Here is a 20083-nt window from a genome sequence, read left to right on the forward strand (position 1 = left end):
GTTACTTGTCAATAATTCACTTTTATCCCTGCTAACTGTGATTTGAACATGACTGACATCATTTGCTGGTTGGGTATAAACTAATTTTTTATGAGATCAATGTCACCAGTCTGTGTGAGGTTTGATGCACCAATGATCAAGGCCCATTTCAGCGGCGTTTTCACCATTCGCTGCAGATAGCAAGGTCAGCAGATGTATTATGAAAGCAGGTGCACCCACACACACAGTGTGCTGTGCCTGAACTCCAAACAGCGCATTGATTTTTTTTTTCCAGAGGGTAATAACATCATCCCAGTATTGTGAGGAGTAATTTAAACTTAATATGGGTAATTACTCTCCAATAGCTGATAGTTCATTTAAAGCTTGACATAATGCTGTTTGCGTGCAGGAGAATGAAGGATAAAGAATGCCAGGAAAATGGATTAAGCGCTGATGGGCCACACAGTTAGTCAGGCAGCTGTCTTCATTACAGTCTATGGGACTAAGCCCTAAGCACCCCCCTGAGGATGTAGCTTCAGAGGAAATCTATATAGAAATGCATCATCAGACAGCAAGACAAACAAACGCTTATCACCAGCACTACTGTTACAAGGCAGACTTGTGCTACCTGCTCTGAAAAGGACTTTGGGGTTGGCGTTTAAACAGATGATCTAAAGGAAACACACCTGGCTCTCCTTCTCTAAAGAACGATTCAGAATGGCAGATGTATTTTGAGTAAATACACTGTAAAAATGATTTTGCGAAGTTGTAAATAACATGAATAAGTCTTTTAACTAAAATTCACATTGTTACTTACTCAGCTACTTACTTTTTTTGATTTAGTGTTTGTTCTAAACTTCTAAAACTGAAATAAAAAGTAATAAAAATGATAAAAACACAAAATGACTAAAACTTTAATTAAAATTTTAAAGAAAACAGAACAAATGTATAAAAAAGTAATTAAAATATTAATAAAGACTATAATTGTATCTCAATGAACCTAAAATAACACTGGCTAGTTGGTGTTTCTTTGTCATTTTTTTGTGAAATTTATAGCAATTTTTAGAATGGCTACATTTGGTAATTCGAACAAAAATAGAATACAAAAGCATTACTTTAAAACAAAACAGAACCTCTATCTGTTCTCCACCACTAATCAAACAAGGTCACGCATCTCTTCTTTAGAGGGCAACCCTGCTCTTCCTTCCACAGGGAATTGTGTGCCCTGCTCTCGTGAGAAAGAGGACACAGAGACAATGTCACAGAGTACAGTCTGGTGCAGAAAAACATTCACATTCATCGTTCCTCACGGATTTACAGTAATGGCCAAAGTCACACAAGGTGAGCCATTCCACCGGCACTGTCAACGCCAGACGCGTGAGGCGAGGTCCTCAACCATCTGGCCAACAAGGTGCAGCTCCACACAAGCATGTAATACATATGTTTATTTAAATCACAGGAAGTGGATTTTGATTTTTTAAACTTTGAAGTGAGATTATGTATGCATGAAGGTCGTGTTAAATTTTTAATATCATGTTTACATATCAGATAGAAAGATTATTATTTGATGCAGACGGTTCAAGCCCAAAGGAATTTACAGCAATGGTGTGATTGATGTAGGAACTTCCATTTGTTTAGTCTACAAATGCATATTATGCCACTTGCGAGATTGGTACTGACGTTAAATACGAAACAAGATATACTGTATACATAATGAACTAGCTTGAGATGACAAATGTTCACTTTCTTAATCTTTGTGATACTGCTGTTCTCTCTCATTGTTTTATTGAACAGATGTTTCATCATATAAAACACACACCAATGTTTTTAAGAACAATTATTAATTTTATGCAATACTTTTTGCACATGAAATTGATTACAAATAGTTAGATATGAATTTTGTCCAATCACAACAAAACAAACTGATGTCGAGTTTTCCTTAAATATTTTAATTAGGTGTTAACAAAAAAGTGGTACAGTTTATTCCAGTCAGTTGATAGTGTTTTTCAGTGTGCATATTAATATACAGAACATCCAAAGAAAAAAACAGGTCCACTTCAGCCCCCTGATGTTTCTTTAAAGCATATTAGCACATCGTTTACTTTTTATGGGAATGCATCGAGGGCTTTAAACGATTCAATCATTTATAACGTCGGGTTGCTAACGAGCTCCTTACAGCTCGAAACCAGTGTGAACATCTGTGAAAATATAAGCGAGTTGATACGTGCATGGTGAGGAATGAGAGAGGGTGATGCTGTGTTTAATGTCATCATTTGGTCATTATTGTCAAAGGTCCTTTCAGTGTAACACACACAAACAAACAATAATGCGTCCAGACATGATCTGTTTTCAAAACGCTTCACCCGAAGAGCTGGGCGCCATTTATGGGGCCGTGAAGGGTAAATACAATCCAGGGCCCCTTACTACATCATGCATCCGATCTGACTAGAAATCCCCCAAAGGGACAAAATTAACAACAACAACAAAAACAGCTTTTCCGTGACTGTAATGAGAAACAATGAACTCGCGTGCATTGATGCTCAGTGTAAAAAGTATATAAACGGAATATCATAACCAGAAAGGCAACGTATCACATTTAACACAAAAAGCAAGAAATAAAAGAAGAAAAAAGTGAGAAATACTTTACACATGCAGCCGTTGAAGAGTAAAAACATACTTTTACCTCGTCTCTATGGAGAGCACTGACAGGAACATACTCACTTTAGTGTCTTATTTTGGTCCTGTGTTGAAGAAAGCTGTTGTATTTCATGTCTATTTTCTCCCTCCTTCCCCTCTCTATACAGAAAACTTCTCCATTCACAGTTTGACAGTATTTACAACAGTGTTCATTAGTGTTCCCTGCTCCATTCTTACAAGTTTGATACCCACTTCGATCTAAAGCGAGGCCACATGCCCAATCATCATAAAACAACTTCTTGATTCAATACATTGTGCACATTCTATAAAGATGACAGTATTTTTAAATAAAACATAACAATAAAACAAAGTATAAAGTTTTTTTTCCTTACGCTACAGGAGAGGCAGAACAGATTCAGAAAGTCTTCAAGAATATCCCATGTAGTATAGAGTTTAAAAATGGCTTACTATATATGCTCAATGGATTCTCTTTAATATATACAAATAAAGTGTGTATCAGACACCATAAGTATTAGGAGGTCTTGCGTACCATCACAGTCATTCTTTTCCTTTAGTTTGCAGAGTGTTCAGTAATCTAAAACTGGCATTTCGACACACAAAGGCACCGATACATTTCATCAGTGCTGATTTACATGATACAAAAATAAACAAGAAAAAGTAGACTTAAGGACTAGTGGTTACAAATGGCAGAAAGTGAAAGTGGTTTGGCAAAGTTAATGATTCATCTGGTCCCAACAAAATGAAGTCAGGTTGTTGTTTTCTTTCTGATTGTTTGCGACCATGCAAATAAAGGCAGCGATGATATGCACGTAACAGACACAGGCAGGCCATTCACACACACTCCTCTGCGGACATCAGCAGAGGGTTGATGTACTCAAAGCCCTCAAACTCAGACTGGTCGATCTTCTTTACAGCATCACTGGGAGGGAGACAAAGACATAATCAATCAGTATTAACTGCAACGGCACATTAAACTCACTTCGGCTTTCAAATAGAGCCCAGGCTGTAAAACATCTTCCTGTAAAACTGGGATATGTGGAAACGAGGGAAAACGGTATAATGTGTCATCAGGGGTCATAAATTTGATACTACTTCCTGATGAAACCTGCATTGCTGTGGTAAAGATCTGAAGCAGATTAATGGTGCCTGAGGTCTGATTCAGAAAGCTTGACGCGTGACACAGACAGATACACATGAACAGACACTCACTCATCGTCAGGCGTGAGCTGAATGGGCTCATTGGTGAATTGGGCATCAAAGTTATCCAACCCAAACTCGCCAGAGATGTTGGGCTTGAAGGGTGGAACCACTTGCTTCTGCTCCATCTGAAATACAGTTAACATGAGTCAATTAACGACTAGGAATGTGTCATAAAGCAGTCTCACACTTCAGCACGCAGTGCTCATATTAAATACTAACCAGTAATTACATATGGCATTGGTTTTTAAAAGAATAGAAAGAGTACTAGTGTTGGGCGATATGGTCATTTTTCATATCGCCGAAATTACCGTGCATGGGTGGGTGGGGGCAAGAGACAGTCTCCCTACTTATCATAGGCCATTTCATAACTATTTGGTGATTTTAAACCACAAGTGCGTGAGAGAGAGAGAGCCTGGAAGCACGATAACTTATTAACTGCATATTTTTTTATAATAACGATGATGAAGAATAAGCATCATTGTTTTTTGTTAATGTGCTGTAAAGAAAAAGAAATGCTGCCGGTGCAGTTTCGTCATGTTCATTCATAGCTCATGATGTCTCTTTTTGCACTCTTGACATAGCCTAATTTGTAAATAAAGGTTTATCACCCTGCAGTTAAATTTTGATGTGGGCTTAGTTTTAGAGTTTTGTGACACAGTAGAGATACTTTCATGGATATGTATTGGTGTTAATTAATTAATTTTCAGTAAGGTAAATAACATTTTATTTAATAAATATATACATAAAATATATACATTTATAATACTACTGTGTTTGTGTGTGTGTGTGTGTGTGTGTGTGTGTGTGTGTGTGTGTGTGTGTGTGTGTATGTATGTATAGTGTATATTTTTTAAAACATTTCCAATGAGGAGAAGCCTAATCCTCATTTGCGCGTGTGTGAAGTGCGGCGCTGAGGTGAAATAGCGGGACAATTTGATAATGATAGCCCAATAATAATAGGCCGCCTAATAATAATAATAATAATAATAGTTTTATACAGTAATAGGAGAATGAGCCTAATATCGTCTTGACTATCGACAAAGACATCTGCTATCGTCGATATCTCTGACTATCGTTGATACATGATACTATCGTCACAACCCTAAAGAGTACTATTAAAAATTTTTTATAAAAAGTCTTATGCTCATTAAGGCTATATATATATATATATATATATATATATATATATATATATATATATATATATATATATATATATATATATAATTTTTTGTTTAAATAAAAATACAATAAAACCAGTATTTATTCACAGGATTTGTTCAGTGTTGCTATTAGTTTGGCCTTCTCTGTGCTGTAAACCTAACAGGGCTGCAAGGTCAGGATCAGCTCCCCCTGCAGGCCGACTCGGGCACTGCATCCTGTCTGAGTAGAAAGTGTAATCTGAGCCCTTCAACCTGTCTGACCGCCACTTTGTGTGTGTGTGTTTACCCAGACCAAACAGGGACAAGAGGTCACCGTGTTCGTCTGAGCCTCGTCTGCTGGTTTGACATCATTTAAACCTGCCTCACACATGATACAGTTCACTGTCACAACCTCAGACCAGAAAAATCAATGATTTGACACCTTATCACCTTCATTAAATCACTGGCCTTACACGTGATAGTTCATGTCATGATACAACCATGTACCACCAAAAGGGTCACTTCTCGTCTGCTAGATTATTAGAGTATTTGATAAGAATTCATAAAATTAATGTTTAAAAATCAGTGCTGTCAATCGATTAAAAAAACAACAACTAATTAATAGCACATTTGTTCTGAAATTATTTGCGATTAATCCCACCTAACATTAAAGTTTTTAAATATACTTTTATATTGCAATAATTTCACATTCAATCTTCAAATTAATGTACAAACAACATATTTTTAATATTTGTTTAATGACATCTTTTTTATGACTGGAGGCCAGTATCACTGATACCAAGTAATACTGATTTCCCAATAAGAAATTTTCCCCTAATATTTAACCATTGACTATAGCCATTAAACATTACATTATAATTAAGAGAGCTCTATCAATTTTAACATTTATTAGACTTTAAAAATAACTTCTAATTTAAGTGAACTTAAAACAATCTTCACATAAACCCTTTATAATAAATGTTATATTTAACTAGGCTACTTGTGCCCCTCAGCAGAAATATACAGAAATTGAATAAAGTTGTCAAACACTAAATTCTAAAGTAAATACAGATAAATACGTACAGCTATTTAGAAGTTATTGATTTCCTCTTTTTTTTTTTTTTTTTATTCTTGATGAACAGACATCACAGTGGGGTTTGAACGACTTCTGATTTTTTAAAGTCGACTAGTCGCTGATGACGTCATTAATGAAGAAATAAGTCTGGAGCTGTGACAAACAGCTATGGCATATGATACAGTGCTGCCCACATGGCTATTGCTCCTATAACAGCTAATTTTTATCAGTTCTTTTGTCTTTGGGTCGTTGTATTTCTCACAGATTTCTGCTCGTTCTAAATCACATACAGATAAAGTAGCACAGTAAAGATTACATTCATATGAATGCATTAGTGAGAGCGATATTGTGTGTGAGAATTAATTCTACCTGGTAGCGCCTCTCTACTAGTAGTGAAGCTGTGGGATTTAGTTATTAAGAAATATATGCTTGAACTTTTCAGTTTCTAAGCTATTTTATTGAGAAATCACAGAACAGCGTTGACAATAGGCCTACATTTCTGCGCTGAAAGTTTCTGTGCACGCGCGAATGTGTTGCCAGATTGGGCAGGTTTCCGCCCAATTGAGCGGCTTTGAATTTGATTGTGCGGGTAAATATTGGCTTGGGCGGGTGGTTTTTGGTCAGTTTGGCTGTTTTCAAAAACATAAATTGTATAGGCTAATTGGTTAACAAACAAGCCCAAGTGTGCATATATAGCCTACTGCATGCATCCAATCAGTCATCACAACGTTACTAAGCACACACGCACAATATCTGGTGCTGATGTTGACGTCGCGGCCGCACTTTTAGCCATCACTAGGGATCAGCAGACAGATGTGATGATTCATGAGTGACTGGTTTTTAGCGCGATAACGGATCTGATTTTGAATGTATAACTGTAAGTGATCATAATGCCTAAATATAAGTTCGATGGTAAAGAGTGGAGAGTGTTTTAACTCACAAAACGTGAATTACACCTGTTGAGGGAGATGACACGAAGGCTCAATCACTGCAACTCCGAAATCAGAGCACAGTTAAATTATTTAATCAAAATCTATGTTATACGATCCTGTCTTTTGTCTTTTAAATGGTCCAGATTGGTAGCTATATCCTTTAAAGCTGCTGGACTTGTTAGTTTTGACTGTGCAAAGTTCTATATTATGTTCAATATGAACTTCACGAAAGACTTAGTTCTGTGTGAAATTATAGAGCTAGATGTTGTGGTTTAATTTTTTATTGTCGGATTATCATACAGAATGACACAGTTTTGACTGTCATGGTGTGTGCATGAACAAGTGTGAAATACCTATAATTACATTGCTTATTCTGATCACTTACAGGTGCATCTCAATAAATTAGAATGTCGTGGAAAAGTTCATTTATTTCAGTAATTCAACTCAAATTGTGAAACTCGTGTATTAAATAAATTCAATGCACACAGACTGAAGTAGTTTAAGTCTTTGGTTCTTTTAATTGTGATGATTTTGGCTCACATTTAACAAAAACCCACCAATTCACTATCTCAACAAATTAGAATATGGTGACATGCCAATCAGCTAATCAACTCAAAACACCTGCAAAGTTTTCCTGAGCCTTCAAAATGGTCTCTCAGTTTGGTTCACTAGGCTACACAATCATGGGGAAGACTGCTGATCTGACAGTTGTCCAGAAGACAATCATCGACACCCTTCACAAGGAGGGTAAGCCACAAACATTCATTGCCAAAGAAGCTGGCTGTTCACAGAGTGCTGTATCCAAGCATATTAACAAAGTTGAGTGGAAGGAAAAAGTGTGGAAGAAAAAGATGCACAACCAACCGAGAGAACCGCAGCCTTATGAGGATTGTCAAGCAAAATCGATTCAAGAATTTGGGTGAACTTCACAAGGAATGGACTGAGGCTGGGGTCAAGGCATCAAGAGCCACCACACACAGACGGGTCAGACGTGGCTACAGTTGACGTATTCCTCTTGTTAAGCCACTCCTGAACCACAGACAACCTCAGAGGCGTCTTACCTGGGCTAAGGAGGAGAAGAACTGGACCGTTGCCCAGTGATCCAAAGTCCTCTTTTCAGATGAGAGCAAGTTTTGTATTTCATTCGGAAACCAAGGTCCTAGAGTCTGGAGGAAGGGTGGAGAAGCTCATAGCCCAAGTTGCTTGAAGTCCAGTGTTAAGTTTCCACAGTCTGTGATGATTTGGGGTGCAATGTCATCTGCTGGTGTTGGTCCATTGTGTTTTTTGAAAACCAGTCGCTAAACCCGTTTACCAAGAAATTTTGGAGCACTTCATGCTTCCTTCTGCTGACCAGCTTTTTAAAGATGCTGATTTCATTTTCCAGCAGGATTTGGCACATGCCCACACTGCCAAAAGCACCAAAAGTTGGTTAAATGACCATGGTGTTGGTGTGCTTGACTGGCCAGCAAACTCACCAGACCTGAACTATGAGGTATTGTCAAGAGGAAAATGCGAAACAAGACCAAAAAATGCAGATGAGCTGAAGGCCACTGTAAAAGAAACCTGGGCTTCCATACCACCTCAGCAGTGCCACAAACTGATCACGTCCATGCCACACTGAATTGAGGCAGTAATTAACAGAGGTGGGGGCAAGTCACACATGTTCAAGTCTCAAGTCACAGTACAAACAAATCAAGCAAAGCAAGTCAAGTCAGTGGCTCACCTCAAGCAAGTCAAGTCGAGTCCTGATAAGGGTGAAGTCAAGTCAAGTCACAGTATCAAACAGGAACAAATATATTTTTGCCACACGACCTTATTCATTTTTCCTCAGAAACTTACTTTTTTAATTACACATTTTAAATAATAATGTTTTAAATATAACATTTTGAAAATAGGCAAAATACTACTTTGTATACTGATAAGTCTGTAATTGAGAAAATATTGATAAAAATACAAGATAAAAATATGTATCTCATATTTATGTTATATTGAGTTTGACCATCCTAGGAGATGATTTTGCACTAAATATCTCCAGTGAAGCCTGGGATTTAGTCTCGGCGCACGCTAAAGAATTTCAGTGTGTAACAAAACATGCTATTCAATTTAAAATAATATGTTGACTACAAATCACCCCTTATATCAGAAATAAAATGGACCCAAATTTTTCATCGGATATAGACACGCAAACATTGTTCTTGAAAACTATTGTCATTATGGCTCAAAACAAGAAACCTATTACTGTTAATGTTTATGTATCTTCCCCTGTAACTTATCGATTTCTTTGATTTTATCTTAATAAGAACTAAATTGACAGCTGTGCATTTAAGGTCTGCCTAAGCTTTTTGTTTTGTTTTGTTTTTGTTTTCTGTTTGTTCTGTTGGGGGGAACAAATAATTAAAAAAATTGAATATAGAAATATGAAATGAAATGATAGGCCTACTCTACGACATTAATGCCACCAGTAAGTGGTGGCAAATCACTGCTTTATCACAGAAGCGTTCATTGAACTGATTCATTCAAAATTGATTCGTTCATGAACAAGCAAGAATGGGCCACTGAATCACTCAACCGATTCCTTCAAATCCCTGGATTCGTTCAGTATTCAGTGTGTTGCTTAGAGACGCGTAACTCTAGCTGTGGGCTCAACGGAACTGTTGGCAGCCGCTGAAAATATTACTATATCGTTATAAATATAAAACTCATACTAAGGCCATTTTGACAACATGTCTTGGATTTTGGGTTCAAGAGAAATATCACTAATCGAAATCACTGTGGTTTCCGGGGTACAATTCCATATATTGATTTACAAAGAGGGATACTTGACACTAAAGCACTGTTTTGAGAGGCAAAACGCCAGCGAAATTAAAGTTTGACGTCGTTAATTACAAACACGAACAAGCTTACATACATTTCCTTTATGAAGTGGTGACGTCCTGGCTTTGCAAATGCATATAGTTTGGAAGAGTGTTAATCCAAACATCGCGATATTCTCTTGCTCCCTGTATTTGGCGCACTGTGTTCCTGTGCTCGTGCAGTGTCATGAACTGCGCAGACTCGGATCTCTTCTGCCGCTGGTTCAGTGGCTTGCGTTTTGTTTACCAAATTATGTCGCACTCGCAATGATTTATAATAATAATTAGTTGTTATAAAGTCAAGTCCTGCAGAGTCATGAAGGTCAAGTCAAGTCAAGTCTCAAGTCACTGGATCTCAAGTCCAAGTCAAGTCAAGTCATTTTCTTTATTTAGTCAAGCAAGTCACAAGTCCTTAAATTTGCGACTCGAGTCAAGTCATGTGACTCGAGTCCCCCACCTCTGGTAATTAAAGCAAAAGGAGCCCCTACCAAGTATTGAGTACATATACAGTAAATGAACATACTTTCCAGAACGCCAACCATTCACTAAAAATGTTTTTCTTTATTGGTCTTATGAAGTATTCTAATTTGTTGAGATAGTGAATTGGTGGGTTTTTGTTAAATGTGAGCCAAAATCATCACAATTAAAAGAACCAAAGACTTAAACTACTTCAATCTGTGTGCATTGAATTTATTTAACACACGAGTTTCACAATTTGAGTTGAATTACTGAAATAAATGAACTTTTCCACAACATTCTAATTTATTGAGATGCACCTGTATAATGGGCCCTTTTTTGCATTTAAATTCCGACTGTTGACATTGAAAATGATGCATGTGTTTTTCCGAGGGTATCGGTTAATTTCTTGATTGCCGTTTTGATAGTGTCTGCTTGCATATTTTAATCATATTTGGTAGTTCTCTTTAATGTATTTTCCCCGATTTGATCCATGGGAAATTTATCTAGCATTATATTTATATTATTTTGTCGTCATTATTTCGTTATAAGGAGGTAAAAATGGCTCTTATCAACCTTGATTTACATTCTATCACATTATTTTGACAGTTAAAGTTTTGGGCAGTTTTTGGGCGGGTAAATCGTCCATCCAATCTGGCAACACTGCGCGCGATGTCCGCATGAAGTACGCGCTACTGTCTGTAGCCTATGTGTGTGCATTACAGAGCAGCAGCGCATTATATTAGAATGGCGATTAACTGACCTGTACTATAAGCTGTTTAAAACATGCATTCTCCTGTTCAATTTCGAGCATCCAGTAATATATTCACACATGTCTTGTGGAACGCTTTCAGAGTATGCATTTATTTGTCATTTTAACTGTTTGTAATCGGAGCGTAAATGTGGAAGTCCTTCAGAGATTTCTTACACTGTTGCGCCCTCTATAGGACAAGCGACTAGTCAATGTCAAGCTTAAAGCGTCATGGCAGAGCATTAAAGTCAACTAGTCGATTAGTCGATGCAACCCCCACATCACAGCAGCTGGTTATTAGGTTGTTTTGGCTGCTATTTCTTTAAGAGATGTCGCTGCTGAACGTGACGCGGATCTGACACGCATCGTGTTTTCTCTGAACTCTCATCACCTTTTCTGAGCTGACGAGTTGAATCGGGTGTGTTAGATGAGGGAGACAGTACTGGGCTGCTCCAGGACAGTTTTGAAAACCATTTCAGAGACATGTTCTTAATGTAACTTATATATAACATATTACAAAAATGCACAGTTTTAAGGCAGCTTTAAGCGCCTTTTTGATAACTTCATGCCTTAACCGACCACGACATTGCATGCACGTAGTTTATTTCACGCTTTGATAAGAACTGATACAGGCTACAGTGCGCGCCGGGTTTCCGCACTTGTTTGACTCGCGCCTGCCGCTGAAGTGAAGCTGGAGCGCGCGTCTGAAACGTCCCTGGATTGATGTGATCGTAAAGACGTTCTGCAACTGAATAAATGCACTTCTTGTCAAGGAAAAAAAACCAGACAGAAACAGCAGTTATGAGAGGGGTGGCCAAACCTAGGCTCCGCCCCTGCGTTAACGGCGTTAAATAATTTTAACGTGTTAAACTAGAAAAATTTATTGCCTGCATTAACGCGCTAATTTTGACAGCACTAGTAAAAATATGTAAATCAGGAAATGCAGAAAATGCTGAAAAAATTAAAGGAATTTAAACATTTTATAATCATTTAGTCACACTCATGCCATTTCAAACCCTTATGCTGTCTTATTGATGATGATCATTAATAAACTAATAATAATGTAGGAACACACCCTAGAGATTCACAAAAACCTGTTGGAAACATTGTATAATATATACCGTATTGACCCGAATATAAGACGACCCTGATTATAAGACGACCCTCCTTTTTCCAGATGTACCTTTTGGAAAAAGGCTTTTTAAAAAACAAATCTTGTTTTGTTTTTTTTCTCTCTCTCTGTAAAACACATTTTTTCTTAAATTATTTTCATATTGCATATTTTCCTATTTTAATTTTTGTTTTGAAAGTATGGTAAATACTTGTAAAATGTACCAACAATGACATTGAAAAATATACACTTTTTGATATATCATAAAAATAACAGGAAGCCCATCTGAATTACATAACATTTAGGCTATCCATCTCATGGTAGCCAACCAAAATTTTATCATCAGTAGAATTGAAATCTTATTGTAGTCTTCAAATCTGGGTACTGTCTTAGATTTTAAAATCACTTACAGTGATTGAAGTTTGTTCCCATCAGGCTAACATGACAGTCATGACTCGTGCCGCTGTAAGCTTTTCTTTTTCTTTTGTTTTCACTCGCGATCTTTACAACACACATTACATTACATATTTCATGGCACACTCGTTTTATGTGTGTTTGTCGCCACCTATTGTTGTGGGTGTATTATTGACATGTCAAAGTCTAGACCCTGAATATAAGACGACCGTGTTTTTTCAGATGTATTTCCAAGAAAAAAACATTGTCTTATATTTGGGCCAATACGGTACATAAAAAATAACAGCAGGTGTGGGAAAAAATACAGGTGTAAATATTGACTACTTTTAAAGCTGACGTTCCTGAAATTATATGTAATAGTGGTAATAGTGCTAACGTCAAATTAGGTCTATATGAGTAATCAAATAGATGGTTACTCAAGGTCATAAACAACACTAAATAGTTTTTCAGGCTCCAGTAAGTCCTCTGTTTAGTTTCACTAGCGTCAGGCTACAGCGAATGATTCATGCTTCCGCTGCAGGCTCGAGTCAAAACATCCAATAAGTCAGATAAAGGAAACCGAGATAGCGGTGACTCACAAGATCCCAGTCTACATTTCGGAAAAAAGGATGGGCCATGATGTCTGCAAAGCCTGTCTGAGGGTGACATCCGAGGCGTTCCTTTGGCTCCTACAAAAAAATGGAAAAGAAATCAGTAAGAAGAAACAAGACAGCAAAGAGACAAAAACAGAAAAACAAAGAGAGTAGAGAGATTAGAGTGTACGAAAGAGGTGGGGAACAATGATTATGACAGTTCTATAACAGGTCCATATGATATAAGGATATTAACATTGATCTGTCTGGTCTGCTTTACCTTGTTGAGGAATCCCTTCAGCACGCTAGCGGCTTTAACTGATAACGATCTGGGAATTCTGATCTGCTTCTCCAAAATTACTGCAAATGAGGAAGACAAAAAAAATGAATGGGCTATACTGAGAGACATTGAATACATTTTTTGAAACACGTATGCTTGTGTGTCACATACCTTGGAAAAGATAATCTTCTGTGTTTTGGTCAGGGTTATCAGAGCTGCCGACTATATCAAAGGGTGACCTCCCAGCCATCATCTCAAACATCAGGACACCCAGTGCCCACCAGTCCACACTAAAACCTTTAAAGAAAACACGCACACACAAAGTTGCACATGTATCATCCTAAGCCTCTGAAATGGGAAGCTTAGCACTGACATAAACTCAAATGGCAGAAAGTCATGAAGTAGACACTAATAGCAATAAATGGATTAAGCACTATGCATTAGCGCACATAGTTGCCAACTGAAAGTCTTTGTGAAGAGGCTTGTCTGTGTGTGAACTGTGCTTACCGTAGTCTTCTCCTCTCAGAATCTCAGGTGCAATGTAATTGGGGGTTCCACAGAAAGTGCTGGTTGTGTCTCCTGGTCTCAGTCCCTCCTGCATAAAAGATGAATATTGAAACCAAAGAAACACTCAGGCACACAATAAGACTACTGATCAATTTTTTCTTTATAGCCAGTGGCTATATTTTAGAGATATACAATATTAATGGTAGTAAATAACACATGCATCATTTCTGCAATTAAATTATTTATTTTACATAATATTTACTAAAATAATAAAAATAGAAAGTGAGGAAATGAAGAAATATTTGAAAAGTAATTTTTAAAAGAGTCACATACTTTATGATTAAGTAAACCTATTACAGTATTTTACACAAATACAGAAACAGATAAAAATAAATAAAATGGAAGTAAAAACTGTAACCAGCAGTGCATTTAGTAACATGGTATGTTTGTGTGCACTGGGAATTATTTTCACAAATAAAAAGCAGGTAATGTTGATTTTACATATAGTACACTGTGAATATGAGATAAATATGACAAGAGGCAAACTTGATATTAGGGCTGCCCACGACTTAAGATTTTTCTAGCCAACTAATTACACATTTATATTATTTAAATTAATTAAATATACTGGGAGTGGGGAACTAAACCATAATGAGCCTTTAATATGTAGCCTATTCTGTGGTCAAGTGCACAAATAACTTGCCACAAAACACCGGCGAAAGTTATGACCATGTGTTGGGAAAGTCTAAAGCCTATACGCTGAGTTTCGCCACAGTCCAGCACGTGAAGACCGAGATAGCAGAAAGGGCGTCCTGTTTGTTCTCTTTATTTTACGAAAGCACAACATCTTGTCGATATTGTGTGCATATATAAATAAAAGCAGCGTCCACACTCCACACAGACTCATGCATATATAATAAAGTGCACCTAATAAAGCACATTTATCTAGGTTAACGTTAGAGCAAATGGCCATGTAAAGTTACTACTACTCAAATGTTTCAATGATAAAGCCATATTTGAGGTCGATGAATGAAAGGCATGAATGAAAGTTTGCATGATATTCAAAGATAATCAACTGAGACAATGAACATCTTTAGACGTACCTTACACATGCCGTAATCAGTGAGTTTGATGTGTCCCTCTGACTCCAGCAGAACATTGTCCAGCTTCAGGTCCCTGTAAATGATGCCACGCTCATGGAGGTAGTTCAAGGCAAGACTGATCTCTGCTGAGTAAAACCTGCCAGTAGAAAGAACAAGAGAAACAGTGAGTGACCTCATTTGTGTTTCTGTTCCTGTGGTGTGTCATTCAGACTGAAGTCAATTCCAACCCTGCTCAGACTGTTCATTAATATGTTCATGTTACTGATAGACCGCTCACATCCTCATACCTGGCATGCTCTTCCGGAAGTTTTCTCTGTCGCTGCATGTGGAACATTAGATCCCCTCCATTCACATATTCGATTACAAAGAATAGCCTGTGAAAGAAAAGCATTAAATAATCATTAGCCCTCACCAGACAAACAAAACAGTTTTCACTAAACTGAAGGGCTAAACCATAAGAATAGCCTGAGGACCAATATAAGAGCATCACTTTAATTTTTTTATACCAGTTATTCCTTGTCACTACGTCTTATACTTGTATGTTTGCATAAAAAGAGCGAGTATGGACAGACCTGCTCTCTGTCTGGAAGCAGGAATGAAGTCCCACCAGGAAGGGATGGTTGGAAGCCTGCTCAAACACATGCTTTTCTGTTTGAACCCAGTCAATATCCTGAAAAACAAGAAAGAGAAGAACACACACACACACACACACACAAAAATCAATCTCCCATTGAAAAGCAGAGCATTCTTTCTGTCAGTAGGGGAAACATTTGGAAGGACATTCAGGACTGTATCGAGTAGAAGCACCTCACAAGGCTGAAAACTGATAAAGGTTTAAAAGACGGGGGCAACAGGTCTTCCCAAGGAGCTGCTCCTGGATGTGAGGAGACTCACAATGGACAGATACAGAGTGAAAAACTAGGACCTTTCATTGACAGCCTGGTAAAAATACCTCTGACCGTGAGACTCGCACTGCGGGGCCAGTAGAGCGCAGCTGCCATTATTGACCATCGGCTGCTGCTGTCAATTCATCACACAAGGCTTAAGTGCATCTAATCAACGTTAAATGCCCACTTCATCAACATCTAGTCATCTGTATGTGTACTTCAACACCTCCTGGAAAGATTAGAGCCAGAGGCGGCTCTTTGCTTGTTTTATTTTGCAGTCAAGACTCAAAAAGCTCAAATTATTGAGTTGTTCAGTAATTTATTGTCACAAGAAGCATTTCAAGTTGTGAAGCGTCAAGAATGCTTTCAACCTTGAGCACAGAGTTGGGTGTGACAAGGTAGTCTGGGATGTGGTTCATTTGAACTTGGTACAGTTCGAAACCGATATGAATGCAATCTGACTGAATTTAAATAAATTACATATCAGTGGCATCTTTGCACATTCCCATTGTATGAAATGTGAAATGTCACCTCATCATCGTTCACCAGCTCCTTCTTCACCACCTTCATGGCGTAGATGCGGTCTGTCTTTTTGAGACGCACCAGCAGCACCTTGGCGTAGCTGCCCCTGCCAATCACTCGGAGCAGGTCAAAGTCTGTTAGCCCCAAACTGGATACAGCCTTCCCTGAGTCCCGACTGCCCACAGCCTGAGAGATGGACAAAGAGAATATTAAACCACCAACAGCTTTTATTTATTTATATTTATATACACATTGTGTGATGTAGCCAATTAGAATGCTATTATATGCTCCTAAAATTCCAGATATGAGGGCAAACAATGCTCCTGTAGGGGTTTTGTCTTATATTTATATCATGTGACAGTTTAACAGGATCATATGTGACCCTGGACCACAAAACCAGTCATGAGTCGCTATATTTGTAGCAATAGCCAACAATACATTGTATGGGTCAAAATTATTGATTTTTCTTTTATGCCAAAATTAGGATACTAAGTAAAGATCATGTTCCATGAAGATATTTTGTATATATCCTACCGTAAATCTATCAAAACTTAATTTTTGATTAGTAATATGTATTGCTAAGAACTTTATTTAGACAACTTTAAAGGCAATTTTCTCGATATTTAGATTTTTTTGCACCCTCAGATTCCAGATTTTCAAATAGTTGTCATATCCTAACAAACCATACATCAATGGAATTATACATCAGATAATGTAAAAAATCTCAATTAAAAATTTTTTTTTTGTGGTCCAGGGACACATATGAGTGCTGTTTTTCCCCCCTGAATATCTGCACAATTGCAAATGGAATACTGATTTTACACAACAGTTAAATAAACAAGAAGTAATACTGTTACATTTTAGACACACTATTGTCTGTTACTGCTCATTTTCACACAAAAAAGTTCCAAACAAAGCCACAGCAGAACTGTTGTAAGTCTCCAAACAACGCACAGTGGTGTTTCATTACTGAACGAATCCATGTTTTTTTTAAAGAATGAAGTGAACTAATGATTCAGTGACCCATTTATAAAGACAGTGACTTGATTCATTTTTGAATCAGTGGTTTGAACGAATCGGTTGAAGGAATGACTAAATGACTCACTTATTAAGACAGTGACTTGCCACAACCTACTGGCAGTTTTAGTTTCATATTCACAGTATCATTTCATTTTTTTTAAATAGTTTCAAATGTTATTGGTACATTTTAGCCTTGAAAGTTTGTGTAATCAATTCTATGTTGAATAAAAATATTTCTCTCTAAAGCTTTTTTGTAATGGCTATGTAATGGCTTTTTTTATTTATCACAATAAAAACTTTAATTGATCTTTTGGGGGGAATTTCAGCCCAAATCGATGAGTTAATTTGCAATTAATTAATCAGCACATCGTCATCATAATCAATTAGATTAAAAGTGTTAATCGCTTGACAGCCCTAATATGTATATGAATAATCAATCTCTTCTCTCTGGTTTATATCTCTTCCCTGTCCTTTCCCTCTGTATGATTTCCCATGACTGCGACAGATCTACAGGAGCATGTGCCCTTAATCAGATTCTAATGACCCTGATAGAAGGTTACTTTATTAGCTCCACTAAAGGAAATCAATACAGCCCGACTGAACCTTGTGCACACCCCCATCCCTTTCCCTGAGTGACAACTTCAGCCTGACCATCTGTCGGAGAATGGACTGCTGAAAGCTCATGTAATCAAACGAAACATTCATAATGGTGCCATTAACACCTGTTACTAACATTTATTTTGACAAATTGGATCAAGAAGTGGAAATTGCTAAAAACATGGTGTGGTCTGATTGATCATACCGCATTAAAAAACACATTTGTGTACATTGCATTTGTAGTGTAAATGCTTATCTGCCCTGGAGCATCTGAGAGATCATCAAACATGCAAGTGACCAGCTAATGATAAAAAAAGAACACCCTTTTCACCCATTCAATACAACTATAAAATAATAATAACAACATCAACAACAATTGCTATTATTCAAAGTAATATTTTTATTTTATTTATAAAAATTAAATCAAAGATATAAATTACTATTGCAATAATATAATAGTACTGTAAATAATAATCATTATAATTATTTTATTTTACAAAACAGTAAAATTACAATACTAATATTTATGGCTGTCTGTCCTACTTTGCTTTCAAACTTTAAACTATAGAGATTTTATTCTGGCATAAAACTGCAGGGAGACCGTAAAGCTTCTCTTTTGTTGACAACAGATTTATAAACAAAAGGGGAAGATGACTGGCGTGTCACGTTTTCAATGCACATTAAAAGCGACTTAAGCTCACAGCGCTTGCAGAGATGGAGATGGCGAGAAGCAGCATTTACCACTTGTGAACGGATCAACTGAAATGGATGTTAAAACCAGGAGTAAACAAGGCCAAAGCGTGTCTTACCTCATGCTCCTCTCCCTCGTGATTGATACTTTCTGTTGAGTTCTTTTTGTCTAGAACTAGAAAACAACAAAGAGAAACAGGAAAAATCATCACTCAGCAGCCTGTTGGCATTGTTCATTAATATACTTACAAAAAACTAATTCACAAGCCTCTAAACCTAACCAGGCACTTTGATAAATAAAGCACTTTGAAAAAACAGGGGGATTGAAATTTATCTGACCAGCACTGTAACTAAAGCCATGAGCCTGTTCACGTCATTAATTCCAACAAACAAGCTTAATCTTGTGAGAAGACTCACGCCTGTAGGCTGCTCAGTGCATCAATCTGTTTCAGTGCAAGCACACGCTAATTACTAAAGGGAAACATCGGCTTAGCCCATCCAGTCATTTAAAACCCCTCAAGATGAAAATCAGTGGCATCAATGAGCCACTATAGATCTTAGTGAATCAATTTAGTCACTTAATGAATGCAATAACTCAAATGAACACTGTTTAACACCTCTGCATTACAAGCTACTTTTTAGTTAGTGAGTTTGCTAAGAAAACACATGGCAAGTTTATCTGCTTGACTTCGGATTTTTGCAAATGGATCTCTGGGTAAAATGTTTATGTAGTTACCAGGTCTTTCAATTCAGGTTCAGAGTCGTATACCTGATTAAACTTAAAAAAAAAACATTCTGAAATTGATTTTTGAAAAGTCTGAGCAAGGCACAGAAGGTTGATTATTATGTGACCCCAGGCAGAATCATTTAAACTCAGATGGAAAGCCTTAAAAGAAAATTCTTTTTGAAAACTGATTGCAAGTTTAATTGAAAATCTCAAAAGGACATTCTTTCCTAAAAAAATGATTTTATACAAGTATTAGTCTGCTATTCAAGCACAAAGTAGTAAGGAAAATGTAATAAACACACATGATAGATATATAATGACAAGTGCATGTGTAGCACTTGACAAATATAGATGAGAGTCTATAGTACCTTGATCAGCATGCTCTGATGGAGTGGACCCTGGATCGATTCTTCCAATCATTGGGTCCTAGAAAAATTGTACGAAGGTCAAAAATAAAGACAGATTGAAATTCATAGTGTTATTAGCAGAAAATGCATGTCCAACATGAAGGTCTATACAAAAAACTGAAAGTTTTCCATCCCTTGCATGTCGATTTATTAAATATCTGGGATATCTGGTAATACAATTAGATACCAATAAGAATGTCT

The 20083-nt window shown here is 37.1% G+C and overlaps 1 protein-coding gene across 1 annotated transcript in view; it reads right to left on the reverse strand.

Moving 5' to 3' along the window:
• Nucleotides 1-1907: 1907 nt before the first annotated feature.
• The window catches only part of prkci (protein kinase C, iota), a 30448-nt gene continuing 12272 nt past the window's right edge, over nt 1908-20083 (reverse strand). Inside the window, exons 7-18 of the mRNA XM_058750249.1 lie at nt 19844-19901; nt 18868-18923; nt 16451-16627; nt 15605-15702; nt 15320-15406; nt 15033-15168; nt 13930-14017; nt 13594-13719; nt 13423-13502; nt 13149-13238; nt 3847-3962; nt 1908-3556 (exon numbers count right to left, since the gene is read on the reverse strand). Of these exons, the coding sequence (XP_058606232.1) occupies nt 3469-3556; nt 3847-3962; nt 13149-13238; nt 13423-13502; nt 13594-13719; nt 13930-14017; nt 15033-15168; nt 15320-15406; nt 15605-15702; nt 16451-16627; nt 18868-18923; nt 19844-19901 (1200 nt within the window). The 3' untranslated portion in view covers nt 1908-3468. The remainder of the gene's footprint in view (nt 3557-3846; nt 3963-13148; nt 13239-13422; nt 13503-13593; nt 13720-13929; nt 14018-15032; nt 15169-15319; nt 15407-15604; nt 15703-16450; nt 16628-18867; nt 18924-19843; nt 19902-20083) is intronic.

Source organism: Onychostoma macrolepis, chromosome 02 (genome assembly GCF_012432095.1).
Source record: "Onychostoma macrolepis isolate SWU-2019 chromosome 02, ASM1243209v1, whole genome shotgun sequence".
Classification (NCBI taxonomy): domain Eukaryota; kingdom Metazoa; phylum Chordata; class Actinopteri; order Cypriniformes; family Cyprinidae; genus Onychostoma; species Onychostoma macrolepis.